Raw genomic sequence first — 16,443 nt, 5'->3', positions numbered from 1 at the left:
CAAACAAGGGCCAAGGGAGTTGAGGACAAGCAGGCCAGCAAGGGGGGGCAGTTATGGGTGATCAGGCCAGAAGGGGGGCACAGTTGGGGGCAATCAGGCCGGCAGGCAGAGTGTTTAGGGGCAATCAGGCAGGCAGGCAGGCAGGTGAGCGGTTAGGAGCCAGTGGTGCTGGATTGCGAGAGGGATCCCAGATTGGAGAGGGTGCAGGCCAGGCTGAGGGACACACCCCACCGTGCACGATTTTCATGCACCGGGCCACTAGTAGATATATAAAAGGCTAAAATGCTAAATGTCCCCTCGGGAGTTCGACCGGGAGACCAGGAGTTTGATTGCTCGCTATGACATGCGCTGATCACCAAGGGGCGGTGCAGAATGAGGGCAGGCCCCAGCCCGCAGCTGAAAGACCTTGATCAGCCCTGATCACTGGCAAGGCTTAGGGACCCTACCTGTGCACGAATTTAATGCACCTGACCTCTAGTGTTAGACATAAAAGAGAATACAAACATTTAAAATGGCCATATCTTGAAGTCCAAATGGAGACCCAAGACTAGGCTACAAAGCAAAATTAAACATCAAATCAACTATAATTAAGTGGTAAAAAGCTGTAAGTTCTAGAGAAGTTCAAAAGAGAAGAAAGATTAACGTAGACCAGAGTAATCAGGAAAGTCTATCCATAAAAAGATTTGAGCTATGGGGTATGCTGAATCATTTAGACACAGACCTCTGCAGGTAAAGGAAATTATTCTAAGTGAGGAAAGAGCTTCATGGTAGAAACAAGCACGGCTGGTTCATGGAAGTCAAGAGAAGGAATGCACTAGAGTATTATAGAAAATTGTATTAAATGGGCAGAATGGTCAGACTACAGAAAACTGGAAGAGCTAAAACTAATATACTAGGAAAATATAAGACTCAAGTGTTTCCCAACAAGTTAAAAAACTACAAAGAATACCTTATAGGTAATGCTAATCTTTTATTTTGTTGTTTTCTGATATGATTACCATACTGTAAAATACAGGTGATTGTCATTCTTTTTAGCAATTTTAGAAAGTGTGCGGTTTGGGGGAATGAGCACCAGGAATAAAAAAAGCATCTTAGCTCTTACTGATATTTAATCACTAAAAGCCAAGAAAAGACAATCAGGAATGGCTGGAACTTCTTTGTTGTCACTAAAAATTAAAATGAGACTTACCATATCTAGCAGTAGATAAACAGATTCTCTATTTCTTGTTGTTGTTTTGTCTGTCTCCTGGCCAATTTTCAGTAGACTGGAGGATGCAAGCTTAAAAGTATACACACATTTTAAGTAAGTTTTTTAAATAAAATGTTCACCAGTGACTTTTTATTTTCAGTATGCTTGAACTTACAGCAAATTTTAATCACTCAGCTGCTTATATAATGAGCAATTAAATGACAAATAAGATTCTTTACATTCAAGCAATAATTTAGAGAGCTATCCTATATAATAAAAGGGTAATATGCACACTGACCACCAGATGCTCAACGCAGGAGCTGCCCCCTGGTGGTCCATGTGCTCCCACAGGGGAAGCTCCACTCAGCCATAAGCCAGGGAGCGGGCCTAAGCTGGCAGGTGGACATCCCCTGAGGAGTCCTGGACTGCAAGAGAGCGCAGGCCGGGCTGAGGGACCCCACCCCACCCCCCCCCCCCCACAAATCTTCGTGCACTGGGCCTCTAGTTAAGGCATAAACAGATACAAAAATAAATGTAATTAAATATTCTTATTGGTCTTTAGAACTGGTATTTTTCAGGAAAAAAAAGATTTAATTTTTATCTTTCTTTTATCTGTATTAACTATATTTCTTAGTTCCCAAATAAGAAGAAAATTTCACACCAAGTTTGAATTAATGGGACATTAGGACAAGTCTGAATAAAAGAAATACAGAAAATGAAAAAAAAATTTTTAATCTCAATACTGTTTTCTTTGAAACAGACATTATTTTCTCAAGTTAGTACTATAATTGCTTTAAATGTTTTAAAAATAAACTTTTCTAAAAAGCTAACAGGATTTATAAGTTGAAAAGAAGCATTATTCTAGTGTTCATTATACCATGATGCATCTTTCCTTTAAGTAAAATATGGAAAAGCTACATTGATAAAGGAAAGAGAGCTACACTAACATTAGAAACTAGAGCTATACTTCATGAGGCCAGAGTTAGCACAACCACCCTCTTTTGGAAGTAGTTTGTCATCATTTTCAGTCTTTCTCCAAATAAATGAATATAAGTAAAATATATCCTTTTAGACAGAACATCTTTTCTTTGCCTCAATTTTCCTTTGTTTTGTTTTTTCCTCTTTAAACCCTAGACAAAATTCTAAGGTACTACAAACATCAGCTTAGAAAAAAAAGTCATCCTGCAGAACTCAAAAACTGGGAGACTTCTATGTTAAGGGGGAAAAATGCAAAACCAACTACTCCTTAATTTTAATGCCCTGCCTTACCTGTTCCTCCCCCTGCCCCCCAAATTAGTTAATTAAGAGAATTTATTCTCTTACATCTCATAGTTATTTTAAATTTTCTTTATAAAATGCCATGAGTTTTGCTACTGATAATACATACCGCCAGAAATTCTTTAAGACGATCTTCAATGCTTCCTTTGTGAATTGTAAACAAAGCTGCAGCAATCTGGTTGATGGCTTTGGCCAAGCAATGTATATTATTGCAATGCCCTGAGAAAGTGCAAATAGGGTTTGTGGTTTGTGTGTCACCCCAAATATCAAATTAAGACATAGAGAGTAGATCTTGAACGACTTCACAATCTGCATAAATAGTGACGTGATTAAAAACAAGGCTGGGGCATAATCTGCCTTGCTCTCCTTTCACTTAAATAAGGACTAGTACTTTTAAAAATAGCATAGCAAGTGAGCAACAAATGATTATGTCTGTATTAAACAAGCAATTAAACCCCTAAAAGAAGTCTTACATCAGTTTTATAATGTCTTAGACACGTAAAAAAAGAAATGCTTAGCTGCTTTACAAACATTTTCTTAGCCAATCCTTAAAATAATCTTAAGAGATAGATACTCCCTTCACCATCCATCCCCTGCAACACATACATTCAAGCACCCATAAGCTCACATAAACACGTTTCCCATATCAGAAAATTGGGATTTAGAAAAAGAAATACCAACTATTCAGGTTACAAAGCTAGTAAATGGCAGAACTTAACCCACACTTTATTATAAAAAATATTAATTACTTGAAAAGTATCTGCCATATCAAAACTCTTAACTTTTCCATTGACAAAATAATTTTAGACCACAATTACCTTCTATAGCAGGGCTATACTGAGACATCACATTACTGGCCAGTGTTGGCAAAGAAACTGCCACAAAGACCATGAGGAGGCAGGCAATTTTATATTCTTCTTCTGGACTTATGTTTTCTAAGGGAGAAAAATTAAAAATAAAACCAAGGTATTTCTTCTAGATTAGTTAAAGAGTTGATCATCTAAACCAGAAAAGGCAAATTTAAATTTTTATATAAGGTATTTTACTTTGCCTCTACAGAACTGATCACAGTTTTGTTACAAGAAATACAGAATGAATATAAGTAATATATGTTACTATTGGCTATTATCAATTCCCAAGGCATATTTCAAAGACTGCTAATATTTTTCTTTTTTTAAATTTTAAGATTACAGGGCAAAAAATAAATTAGGATAATTGGAACCCGAAATTTCCTTATTGAAAACTGATGATAAAATTATTTACAAGAAAATTCTATTTACTACAGTTTAGAAAATTTATTATCTCATAAAATCCTTAATATTTTTTTTATCTAAAATAGGTATGAATGTAATTTGAAATGTACTATTTAAAAGGTATAAATGTGTAAAGTGGACTGGGTTTCCAACCTCTCCATCTTAGAAGACAGAAGGAACCAGTCATACATGAAAATAACTAGCATTGCCCAAGGCTTTTAAGATATAACCCTTTCAAAAATATTTATTGTATTGTGAACCAAAATTGTGGATTATCTTGTACCTGGGAACTTCTAGTCACCCTACTATTCACTACCACATATAACTAAGAGTTGAACATAAGAAAAGAGCCAGAATATGTTTTTAAAATTTGGTTGGTTATGAAAAATACAGCTGTAGCAAATTAAGAAATAGTAGTAATTATCCATGTGACTATAATTAACATACTGCATGAATAACAAACATAAAGCAATATTAAATAAAAAAAGAACTGATGAACTCAGTCATACAGGCAAAGGACTAGGGGAGGGCATTTTAATACCAGAAACAGATGAAATGTTATCTACTTTGTAGACAAATCTAGAAATATCAAGAGCATTCTGGGTACTACATTTCACAGGGCTGGCCTCAAAATCTCTTAAATGTTTAATATTACATAATAACACAGAGAATCTTTATGGTTAGTACCTCTAGTTCTATTTAAAAAAGGACACCCTTTTCTAGGTATCATCTCCATTAGCATACAAATAAATATGGGCATAAACCTTTATTTTCCCACCTCAAAAAAACTTTCTCTTGATTTTACTTCTGCCTCCAGCTACTATAATTTTATTCTTTGCTCTTTTTTAAAGTAAAACTCTGAGAGTTTATCTCTAAATCCTTTTCTCCTATTCTCTCTTAAGCCCTTGCTAATCAGCGCTTTGCCCTGGAAACGCCATTGATACTGCTCGTGTCAGCATCACCCATTAATTCTACACAGCTGATCATTCATTCCCTTTCCACTTTCCTGGAAGCTACTGTTTCCTGGTTTTCCTTATCCTTTACTGGTTCTTCCTTCTCAATTTTTTGTTTGTTTTTAGTAGTTCCTCCTCTTTTCTCTGAGCTCTTAAAGTTGAGAGCATCCCAGGGCTCAGACTGCATCTACGCCACTAAATGGATTTAGTAATCTAATCCAGTTTTATGACTTACATAATCTAATCTGTATGACTATGCTGTAACTTAAGTTCCAGAATACAGAAATCTTTGTCTTTTCTGCACTGATATTTACCCCCACAAAAAGAAAAAAGCTTGACATAAAGTAGGCATTTGAATAAACAGATTAAGTATCACATCTATATTTGTGTTGCTCTGGTAATTTTAACTAAGACTACTACATATTTACTAATGCATTTTACCTGATTTTTGTGAAGAGAGAGCTACAACAAGGGCAGGATCAATCTCACAAGGCAATCCAGCAGCTGATGATAACTCATATACATTCATTGCAACCTGAAAAAGATATAAGAATTACAGAGTAAGAGATATTCTAACAAATTTGAGAAATCTCACTTCAGTAAGAAAAGATATATTGTTTAAATTAGAGTCTGCCTACAATAACAGTACAGAATTTTGAAAACTTGCTTGAAGCAGGAGGTACAGCAAAACTAAGCTACATTGTAGTAGATGATTTGGTACTTTGTAGTGTGTTGCTGCTGGTTATAACTTCCTACTGTTAGCCAAACAAAACTTGTATACTTTCTGTGGCAAATTCCAACAGAATCATTCTTAAGTTATTATTTTTCTTAGAAGCATGGATGTAAAATGTCAAGACAAAAGAGATGAATAAATGAACAAAAGTGAATCAAAGGTACTGGACTTATGTTTATATCCATATTTATTGAGTGAAAAATTATAGTGGCCTCACCATATCTATAATGTGATAAATTGCTTACTATAACAGTTTTAGGGAATACTGATTTAAAACCTGATCAAGGAATCTCTAATGACTAAAGTAATTTTTTTGGTATCATATATGGACTCCAAATACTTAAGATATTCTGGCTGTTCCATACCTGTTAAAAACTACCTACATAATTGGTTACCTTTGATATTACAACAAAAAAGCATAAGGTATGAAGTAAAACTGTGTATCTTAAAATAAATGGAAATTTCCATGGATTAAGTTCTAGATAAACATGCAGGTTTTGATCCATTATTCACTCTACCCATAAAAATTAACTCAAAATTAACTATAAAATTCTCAAAGAAAATATAGGCATAAATCTTTATGACTTTGGGTTAGGCAATGGCTTTTTAGATAGAAGCAATAATAGAAAAAAATAGATAAACTGGATTTCATCAAAATTAAAAACGTGTTCTTCAGAGGACACTATGAAGAAAATGAAATAAACCCACAGAATAGAAAAGATTTGCAAATCATGTATCTATTAATGAACTTGTATCCAGAATGTATAAAGAACACTTATACCTCAAAATTAAGGACAAACAACCAATTTGAAAAATGAGCAAAAGGATCTGAATAGACATTTCTCCAAAGAAGATATACAAACAGTCAATAAGCACCTGAAAAAGATGTTCAACATATTTGCCACCAGGAAAATGCAAATCAAAAGAATATTTCACACACACAGTGTGTGCCATTCCACACACTCTAGAATGACTATAATTAAGAAGACAGATAATAGCAAGTATTGACAAGAATATAGAGAAAGTGAAAACACCATATACTGCTAGTGGGAATGCAAAATGATGCAGACACTTTAAAACCATGTTGGCTGTTTTCCAAAAGGATAAAAAACACAAAGTTTCCATATGATCCAGCAATTCCACTCCTGGAATATATGCAAGAGAAATGAAAGCATATGTCCATACAAACACTTGTACATGAATATTGTTAGTAGCATTATTTATAATAGCCTAAAAGTGAAAACAATCCAAATGCTAATCAATTTTTTTTTTTTAAATATATTTTATTGATTTTTTACAGAGAGGAAGGGAGAGAGACAGAGAGCCAGAAACATCGATGAGAGAGAAACATCGATCAAATGCTAATCAATTTAATGAATGGATAAATAAAATATGGTATACAGCCAGACAATGGAATATTATTTGGCAATGTAAAAATGAAGTAGTGTCCAGCCGCAGTGGCTCAGCTGTTGAGCGGCAACCTATGAACCAGGAGATCATGGTTCGATTCCCAGTCAGGGCACATACTAAAAGTTTGTTGGAATTTAAATATAATTATATCAGGTGCTAAGAGAATTAGATGGTTATGCAGAATATTAATTAGTATTCTCATAACCTGCACACCAGTGTCTTCTCAAGGACTAATTCGTCTTTAATGTTTTCTTAAAGTTTTTCTAGTGTTTCCACTTAAAAGATAATTTTGGCCCAGCCAGTGTGACTCAGTGGTTGAGCATCGACCTATGAACCAAGGAGGTCATGGTTTGATTCCTGGTCAGGGCACATACCCAGGTTGCAGGCTTGATCCCGTGTGGGGCATGCAGGAGGCAGCTCTCATCACTGATATTTCTCTCTCTCTCCCTCTCCCTTCCTCTCTGAAATCAATAGAAAATATATTTTAAAAAAACACAAGATAGGTAGATGTGAGAATGCATACAGATCTGGTTTTATCTCATAGGATGTGCATGTAGAAGAGAGGGGTAGAGTTAAGAATAGAGTGGGAGAAGGATGGAACAAGCGATAGATAAGCTTTAAATTTGAGAAAAGACTCGAGTGTCATACAAGAGTTTAGAGAACCTTTTTCAGTCAGTGTTTTTCAAAATATGTGAAACCTAAAACAACCATTCCAAGAAACATAAAAGCTTAAAAGGCATCGGTCTGAGCTGACATGTCACTTACTAGATGTGTCATCCTAAAACAAAAATTGTGAAATTCACTTAAGGCTACCAACCTCCTATCTTATATTTATTAAGAACAAGATATTTTAAAAATTAAAATTTATATAGCCTACAATTTTCTAAAATTTTTTTCACATCAATTTAAAAAACTGACTGGATTTATCTCTATTTAAAACAAAACAACGCTTATTTTATTATCTCATCTTCCTCATTCAGCTCATGACCATGTAGAAACAGCTATCAGTTTAAGGAAGAAAAGATCAATATTGACCCATTTTACATTGGTAGAGATGATCAAGGAAGATTAACTTTAAAAATGCCTGCTTATTATTTTGGTGCTGAGCTTTCAAAGATGCATTTTCAAAGGCAAGCATGCTCACTAATCACTCTAAAATAGAAACTTTACTATAGTTTGGGATTTATTAAATTTTATTTCATATGCAACTGAAAAATATTTCATTTTAGAAACTATAAAATCCAAATAAAAGTTTTATTACCTTCATATCAGTTTCCCTTGGAATGTGGTCCTTGAAATCTTCAATTGAACTTACAAGAAAAGGAATGTGGTAGGACAAGACCTACACAGGACAACAAAAAAGAACACAGCATTATTTTTAAATAGCGGCCTCTAAATTTATGAAATATTACCATTTGATTACTTCTAGTTTTCATAGAAATTACTTTTCTTTATCTATTGTCATATAATCTTCAGTACTAAGATACACAGAAATGAAAAGTATGTATTCAATGCCAAACTGAATACAGGCAAATGGAAAATGCTTTAATGAAAAGTTGAAAAAGTAGCTCAATATCCAGGCAAGTTATACCCCCTGAATTTCAATACCAAAACAAAAAAAGTTTAAGTATCTTTAATTTCTACATACTTTATTTTAAATGACTATGAGAACTGGAACTTTAATTATATCACTGCCTACTATAAATTTAGAGTAACTTTTAATTTCTGGGAAATTAAAAGGGATTATCTGAATATAGCATATGTACTTATAATGGTTTCTTACATCTCTAAGTGCTTCTTGTGCCAATGAGCGGAAGGATAAAATTACACCAATTATTGTCATCCTCTTCAAGACACTGTCAACAGCTAAATTTGAAGGAAGGGGAGAAGAGAGGAGCATGAATTAGATTCTTTCTTAACCTTGAAGAAAACTCTTAGTCATAAAATTCCCATGATAAAAGGCACAACTAATAGCATTTTACTATAACAAATGATTAAAGAGGCAAATGTATTGAAAGCTGATATAAAAATTAATCATAGTTTACTGCAAATGGAATATACTCTATTCTTCAAAATGGTTTATCAGTGGTCGGCAAACTCATTAGTCAACAGAGCCAAATATCAACAGTACAACGATTGAAATTTCTTTTGAGAGCCAAATTTTTTAAACTTAAACTATATAGGTAGGTACATTGTTATTAACTTAATTAGGGTACTCCTAAGGCTTAGGAAGAGCCACACTCAAGGGGCCAAAGAGCCGCATGTGGCTCGCGAGCCGCAGTTTGCCGACCACGGGTTCAGATGGTTCACCAGACTCTTGAAAAAATCATATGTTGAAATTCTAACTCCCAAAGCTGATGGTTTTAGGAGGTGGGACCTTTGGAAGGTGCTCAAGTCAGGAGGGTGGAGTCCTAATGAATTCAGTTAGTGTCTTATAAGAAGCTACAGCGTGATATCCCTAACCCCTTACATCATGTGAAAATTCAGTGAGAAATCTGCAACCCTGAAGAAGATCCTCACATGACCATGTTGGCACCATTATCTTGGATTTCCACAACTGTGACAAATAAATTTCTATTGTTTATAAACTACCCAGTCTGTAGTGTTTTGGTTTAGAAGTTCAAATGACTAAGACACATCCCATGGAACTAATACTAGAGCAGTGATGGCGAACCTATGACATGCATGTCAGAGGTGACACGCGAACTCATTTTTTTGGTTGATTTTTCTTTGTTAAATGGCATTTAAATATATAAAATAAATATCAAAAATATAAATCTTTGTTTTACTATGGTTGCAAATATCAAAAAATTTCTATATGTGACACAGCACCAGAGTTAAGTTAGGGTTTTTCAAAATGCTGACAAGCCGAGCTCAAAAGGTTTGCCATCACTGGACTAGAGCAATGGCTATGTGGGTCTTGGGCCAGGCAAGCAAAAGGTAGTGGGAGACAGGACAGAAAAGAATGGCTGGATGTGAAGTTTATCCAAATAATGGTTTCTGAACACTATGCTAAGTAGTTTATACTATTCTTCAAGCAATACATGGATTATTCAGGATTCTCAAAAATATAAAGAATGATATGAAAAGAAGTATGTTTAAAAAATATGACTCTGAATGTCAGAGACAGGTTAGAAAGTGAAGACTGAATGCATGTTAAGAAGCCATGACTGGCCCTGGCCAGTGTGGCTCAGTTAGTTGGAGCATCATCCTGTTCACCAAAAGGTTACCAGTTCCATTCCTGGTCAGGGCATATGCCCAGGTTGCAAGCTCGATCCCCGGTTAGGGGGCAGTGGATCAATATTTTGCTCTCACATCGATGTTTCTCTCTCTCCCTCTGCCTTCCTCTCTCTCTTTAAAAATCAATTAAAAAAAAAAAAGCCATGACTGTAGTTCATGATAAAGCCATAAACAAGAACCACAGGAGTAGATTTGGGAACATAAAATGATGAAGTAGACAAGGTGAAAGATAGAATAATGAGTGGGAAAGATTGGAAAAAAATTTCTAAAGGCAATAACTGCAGATTAGTTCCAGCCAATCACTGCCATAATGGGGAGAAATACTGCCCATTATTCAATTTGCTCAGGTCACATAGTTAGAAAGTCTAAAACTGAAAATTACTTCCAGATTGCCTTTCAATTCAGAGCTACTTTTTAATAAATAATATTGCTTTTTCTTTTTAAGGATGTTTGTTGACTGTGAAAATCAAACTATTCTAAAAGTACATCAACTTCTGGACATAGGGTAAAAGAAGCACGAAGGTAGAGGTCGGAGACAAAAGAGAGCAAAATAGTTCAACTGAAAACGTAGCTTTCTCTATTTCCCTGAATAAGGTACCCTTAAGCAGATTTTTTTTCAAATTCCAAAAAACGATTTAATAAATTATATCTAAAGATAAATTTGATATATATAGGTATTAAAACAACAATTTATCTTTTGATTTTGGCCAATTGCACAGGTCATGAATCACCACTATTATAGATAAAATTCAAGTAAACAGACTCTAGATAAAGGATGATGAATTTTATTTTGAAACCTATAAATTCTGGTTGGAATTTTAACAAATTCTATGTTGTTTCAATTCCACAAATAGGAGAGTTAAACTAACAGTAAACAGGCATTGAACAGTGCAGTAGCTTAGCTGTTTCTAACCAGATGCTCTTTATGAGCAGAACATTAACTAGGGTGAAGACTAGTTGGGTGTTCAAATGAGTATTATAAAATGGGACAAACACGAAACATACAAAAAAATTAAGAATAAATTAAAAAAAGACTAGAAAATACAAGTACATAATAAAATAAGAGATCAAGTAGATATTTAACAATTTCTTGCTAAAAAATGTATTCACTCTCCTCTTTCTATTATGCTACCAAGTCAATTTTTTCTTTAATTTCATTTTTTAAGTACCATACAATAAACCTGACCTTTTTTTCCCCTTTTGGTATACAGCTCTAGGAAAAATAATTAACATGTGTAGATTTGTGTTATCACCACCATCACCACTGTGATGAACAGTTTCTTCAACCTAAAATACCCCCTCATTGTTTTCTGTGTATAGTTCTGGCAACCACTGATCTACTCTACAAGGCAAACTGTAGTATAATTTTATGCTAATTTATATGCTAAGTTTATATTTTTTAAAGCAAGATAAGATAGCTTAATAAAATTTGATATAGTTGTAAAACATTTAAAAGAAAAATATCAAAGGCAAAGTATGTAAAACACATGAATGGATCACTTTTTATTTTCTTAAGGATTACTTTTTATTGGGGAAAATAAACTTTCTGGTTTTCTCAAATGCAAAGACTATTTTTTTGGAATTTCACTAATTTTCTAATGTTGGGAAGCCTTTAAATGAATCAAAAGAAGCATGACTTTAAAATAGTTTATAATTATAACTTTAAGTTCAAGTACAAAAAGCAAGTGAAAATAAAATTAATTCAAGTGCATCTAAAGAAGTTATCGGGCTAAACATACTTTATTAAATATTTAAGATTCACTCTTATTTCACAATATACCTCCCACAAAAAACTCAATGTCAACTGTCAAAAAGACATTGAAAAGGATTTTTTTTTAAGGTGTAGGCCCAGGTTTTCATGCAATGAATACTAGTTAGCAATAAAAAGGAACAAATTACTGATTCACTTAACACAGGTGGGTAAATCTCAAACATATGCTAAAGTCAGACACAAAAAGAGTATGACTTAGTTTATTTAAAATTCTAGAACAGCATATTTAATCTATAGTGATAGAAATCAGGTAAGTCCTCTGTATTGGGGGCTGGGATGGACACTGACTATACAGGGACATGAGGAGACTCTGAGGTGGCAGGACTGCTCTACGTCTTGATTACAATAGTGACTACATGGATGTATGCATTTATCACAATCCATCACACAGTTCACTTAAGTGTGTGCATCTACTATGTAAAGTGTACCTCAATCAGGTTGATTTTTAGAAAGTGACAGACTCAAAAGTTAATTCTCCTTTAATCCAAATTAATATAGATTTACTGTATTCAATTTAAAGGGTTCATGAACTAACTGTTAATATTCAAAATATCTGACACATGGTACTAAGAATACAGTAAAAAAATTGTGAAACAGATACTTAAATGGATCCTTTGAAAAATTTTCCAGTTCTCTTCATAAGCTAAAGAGTACTTATTCATAATTTATTACTATATCTATGTTTACAAATTTTAAGCAAAAGCTAAATACTTTGGTCTTCTTAATGCTTCTAAAAAGTATCAGAAGTTACCCACATGATAATCTTTTAAAGAGTGCAGCCATCTGGTCTGGTTTGTCAAAGCTGGTCCTCATTTGTGTTAGCACATCAACATTCTCCACCACAAGTTTCTAAAAAAGAGAAAGATCCCAGGTCAGGCATAGATCTCCTTGTGTTAATGAGATAAGAGCATGTTTGGATATTACAATCTGGCATGTGGGAAATACAATTCATGAAATCCAGATGCTCTATACTATATATTTTCGTTGTTATTTTAATAAAGGAATCTTAAAATTATTTACACAGGCTTAATGTTTTCTTCAGTTTGCAAATTCAGGAAGAGGAGTTCAGGAAAAAAGCCATAAAGATAAGTAGCAGGATAAAGGATTATCTTATCCTTAGACACAGAACAGCATCAATAATAAAAAGCAGACACAAGTGGATATAGAGAGCAATAAATTCCACCAAAACAACAACTGACCAAAGACAGCCTAGAGTTCATTGCTGGATATATACAATCAGAAGGACAATAAATTGTTAGGGTATGGTACCACTTCAAGGAGATGATAATAAAGCAATATTTTTCAACACAAATTATCAAATGGAAGTGTCAACTATTACCTTCTCTTTCATAGACCATCGAGAGAGAAAAGGAAAGAGAATAGAAAGAAAGAAGGGATATAAATAAGGGAAGGGAGTGAAGGATAACTATTCAAGAAAATCTCATTAAAGAATGTTTTGCTTAAAAGAAACACTGGAAAGTAATTTAGTTTAAAAATTACAACTAAGACAAATTTAATTAATTTGAAAAATAACAGATACATGTATTTGGAAAGCTTAGATGTATGTATTTGAAATATGCAAGGATGAAGCCTGGATTTTGATGTATGTAATTGTAAATACATATATCCAGGCTTTATCCCTGCATATTTCAATTCAGCAGGTCTAGCTGCAAAGATATAGCAAGCATACTGTTAAAGTGCCATAGCGGTTTTGTTACAAGTCAAGGGCTAATGACATCTGATTTAAGGGGAGCAAGAAAAACTATACAGAAAATCTATAAAACTCATTTTTCCTATACTCATATGCATTTGGTTTAGGTTTCTTGATATTACTTCAGATTATTTCTCTTTATGCTCCCAACCAAATGTTCTGCTTCGGTCACATTTATGTGCTAAATTCAAGTTCTATAGTCTCTGATCAGAATGCCTGCTCTCTCTGGGGCCAATACCATACTTGTCTCATTCTAAAACTTGATTCAACCAATATATGTTCAAACTACATACCCAATCCTGACACTACTTATGCACCTTGAACATAATATCACATCAGTGAATCAAAGACACCACTGAATTTTAAATTCACCATTACCTTATGTGCCACTAAGAAAAACAACACTCTATCAATTAAATTTAAATGTTTTCTAATTAGCTGACTATAAGATGCATACAATTTCAGAAATATAGGAAAATTGTTTTAGAATTAATAAATTACAGTATGTATTTAATAGTAAGAATACTGTAATCATTTTTAAGCTCCTATACGAGGCAATTTACAAATAACCTCATTTACTTGGATCCAAATGAGGGAGAGGATATTCCAATTTTACAACAGAGGAAACTAAGGCTCAGAGAAGTTACATAACTTGCCCAAGTGGCAAAAATTTTAAGTGGCAAAATTTGGAATCTGAATATAGGTATGTTTGATTTAAAAATCCAGCCCCTTAAACACTGAAGAAATGGTTTCCGATCTTCAGTGTACATCAGAATGATCTGGAGAACTTTATTAACTAAAACTGATATTGCTGGGTCCCAGCACCACATGTTCTGATTCAGCAGGTCTGAAATAGAACCAAAAAAGGTGCATTTTTAACAAGTGCCAAGGTAATGCTGCTGATGACGATCTGGGGAAAATTATTTAAAGGCATTGATTAATATCACTGGTGAATGAACTGAACACTGTAAGTAATACTAGGAATTACCAACTAAATCAGTGATGGCGAACCTTTTGAGCTCGGCATGTCAGCATTTTGAAAAACCCTAACTTAACTCTGGTGCCATGTCACATATAGAAATTTTTTGATATTTGCAACCATAGTAAAACAAAGATTTATATATTTGATATTTATTTTATATATTTAAATGCCATTTAACAAAGAAAAATCAACCAAAAAATTGAGTTCGCGCGTCACCTCTGACACGTGTGTCATAGGTCGCCATCACTGAACTAAATGGTTTAAATGAACTGAGACAAATCACGTGAAACCAATCAAGAATACTAAAAAGAAAAAAAGGTTTCCTGTAAAAAAAGAAAGTTAAAGTCTTGCTTGACACAATTCATATTTCAATTTCCTACTTCATTTGAAAAAAAAATCTACTAGGGCTCTGTGAAGAACTAAAAGAACTCATCTGTAAAATGCCAAAACAATTCTTTTGGCAAGGTTGGAAGAATAAATTGACTCAACGGGCACAACTCCAAATGAAACACCCCAAGAATTTTAGTAGAAAGAAGACTGGTTGTTTTCTTCTCCAGAAAGTAATAAACATGTTTTACCACAAGTACACATGCATAGTGTTGACTATGTCTGACACATGATTTATTCACAACCATTAAATATAAAGCTCTCCTTTTTTATTGGCACACAACTTTACTGTTTGAACCAAAAAGGTCCTCAGCTACAACAATTAAAGCCATCCATAAGATGAAGAAGATGTAGGCACATAATATTTAGTTTGTCAATTTAGAAAATAAAAGCTAAGAAATTATAGAATGATTTTTAAAAATTTTAATTCCCCCTAAAACATTTTATGCACTAATTTCAAACAGACTAAAATGCTGTTAGAGGTGTCATCATGCTCTAATGTATGTATGGGCTACAATATCTTCAGAGAAATATTTGATAATATTAAGAAAACTTTTAAATGTTCATATCCTTTGATCCATTTTCAAAAATTTGCTCGTTAAATATAGAGAATTCTCTCTCAATCTCTCCAGCAATTCTGCCAGGAGACAACCCAGAACTGAAAGGCCCACAGCATGTCAGCCTGGGGGATGGCCCTGCTGGTATATGCTGATGCTGCGGGAGTGGCACAAGTAGGGGAGAGCGGGTGGGCAGGTGTGCATTCACAACAAAAGTTTTTAAACATGTGAATTGTGATTTTGTCAAAGGTAGTCTCTGCCTCTTGATGTAAGAATAAGGACCAATCAAAAATTACTATTTACCCTGGCCAGGTAACTCATTTGGTTAGATAGAGCACATTAACCATACACCAAAGTTGGGGGTTCAATCCCAGTCAGGGCACATACAAGAATCAACCAATGAAAGCACAAATAAGTGGAACAACAAATCAATGTTTCTCTCTCTCTCTCTCTCTCTCTCTCTCTCTCTCTCAAATTAATAAATAAAAAAGAATTTTAATTACTATTTAGATACCGTGATTGACCAGGCTGCTTCATTTTCAAAAAGACCAGATCATTCAGCTAGGAAAATGTAATATATGTTCCTGCATCAGATAAGGGTGGGTTAGATGACTGCTTAGAACCCTTTCGTTTCTAAGACAGTACAGCAGCACTGTACCAGTGTAAAGCTCTAGGGCTAGATAAGACTATATAGGTTCAAACTTTAGTTTCACCACTTTAAGCATGTGAGCCTGGACAAGTTAATCATTCTTGGTCTCACTTTTCCAATTTGTAAAACAGGGACAATTCCAGTTTCAATGATTTAAAGGAGTTAATAATATGTGTGTTTAAAGTTTATAAAAGTCCTAGAACAAAGTAAAGAGTCACAAAGATAGCTATTTTTATTTATGCATCCAACAAATATTTACCAAGCATTTACAATGTGTTGAAAACTAATTTAGCACCAAGGTTTTAGGAGAATTAAATAAAGTTTTTACTC

General features: G+C 34.0%; 1 protein-coding gene across 5 annotated transcripts in view; it reads right to left on the bottom strand.

Annotated features, from left to right (window-relative positions):
* Positions 1-16,443, bottom strand: part of NCKAP1 (NCK associated protein 1) — a 56,071-nt gene that overhangs the window by 1,402 nt on the left and 38,226 nt on the right. For 3 of the 5 annotated variants that reach the window (XM_006083030.3, XM_023744319.1, XM_023744327.1), the window contains 7 exons: positions 12,583-12,676; positions 8,600-8,682; positions 8,078-8,158; positions 5,115-5,208; positions 3,286-3,402; positions 2,577-2,686; positions 1,190-1,279 (listed from right to left, as the gene is read on the bottom strand). In XM_006083030.3, the coding sequence (XP_006083092.1) occupies positions 1,190-1,279; positions 2,577-2,686; positions 3,286-3,402; positions 5,115-5,208; positions 8,078-8,158; positions 8,600-8,682; positions 12,583-12,676 (669 nt within the window). Of the gene's footprint in view, positions 1-1,189; positions 1,280-2,576; positions 2,777-3,285; positions 3,403-5,114; positions 5,209-8,077; positions 8,159-8,599; positions 8,683-12,582; positions 12,677-16,443 lie in introns of those variants that run through there. The other 2 variants (XM_023744312.1, XM_023744321.1) reach the window with 2 other exon arrangements.

The sequence above is a fragment of the Myotis lucifugus genome, unplaced genomic scaffold (assembly GCF_000147115.1).
Source record: "Myotis lucifugus unplaced genomic scaffold, Myoluc2.0 scaffold_5, whole genome shotgun sequence".
NCBI classification, from domain to species: domain Eukaryota; kingdom Metazoa; phylum Chordata; class Mammalia; order Chiroptera; family Vespertilionidae; genus Myotis; species Myotis lucifugus.
The sequence above is the reverse complement of the archived record's forward strand: the minus strand, read 5'-3'. Positions and strand labels throughout refer to the sequence as shown.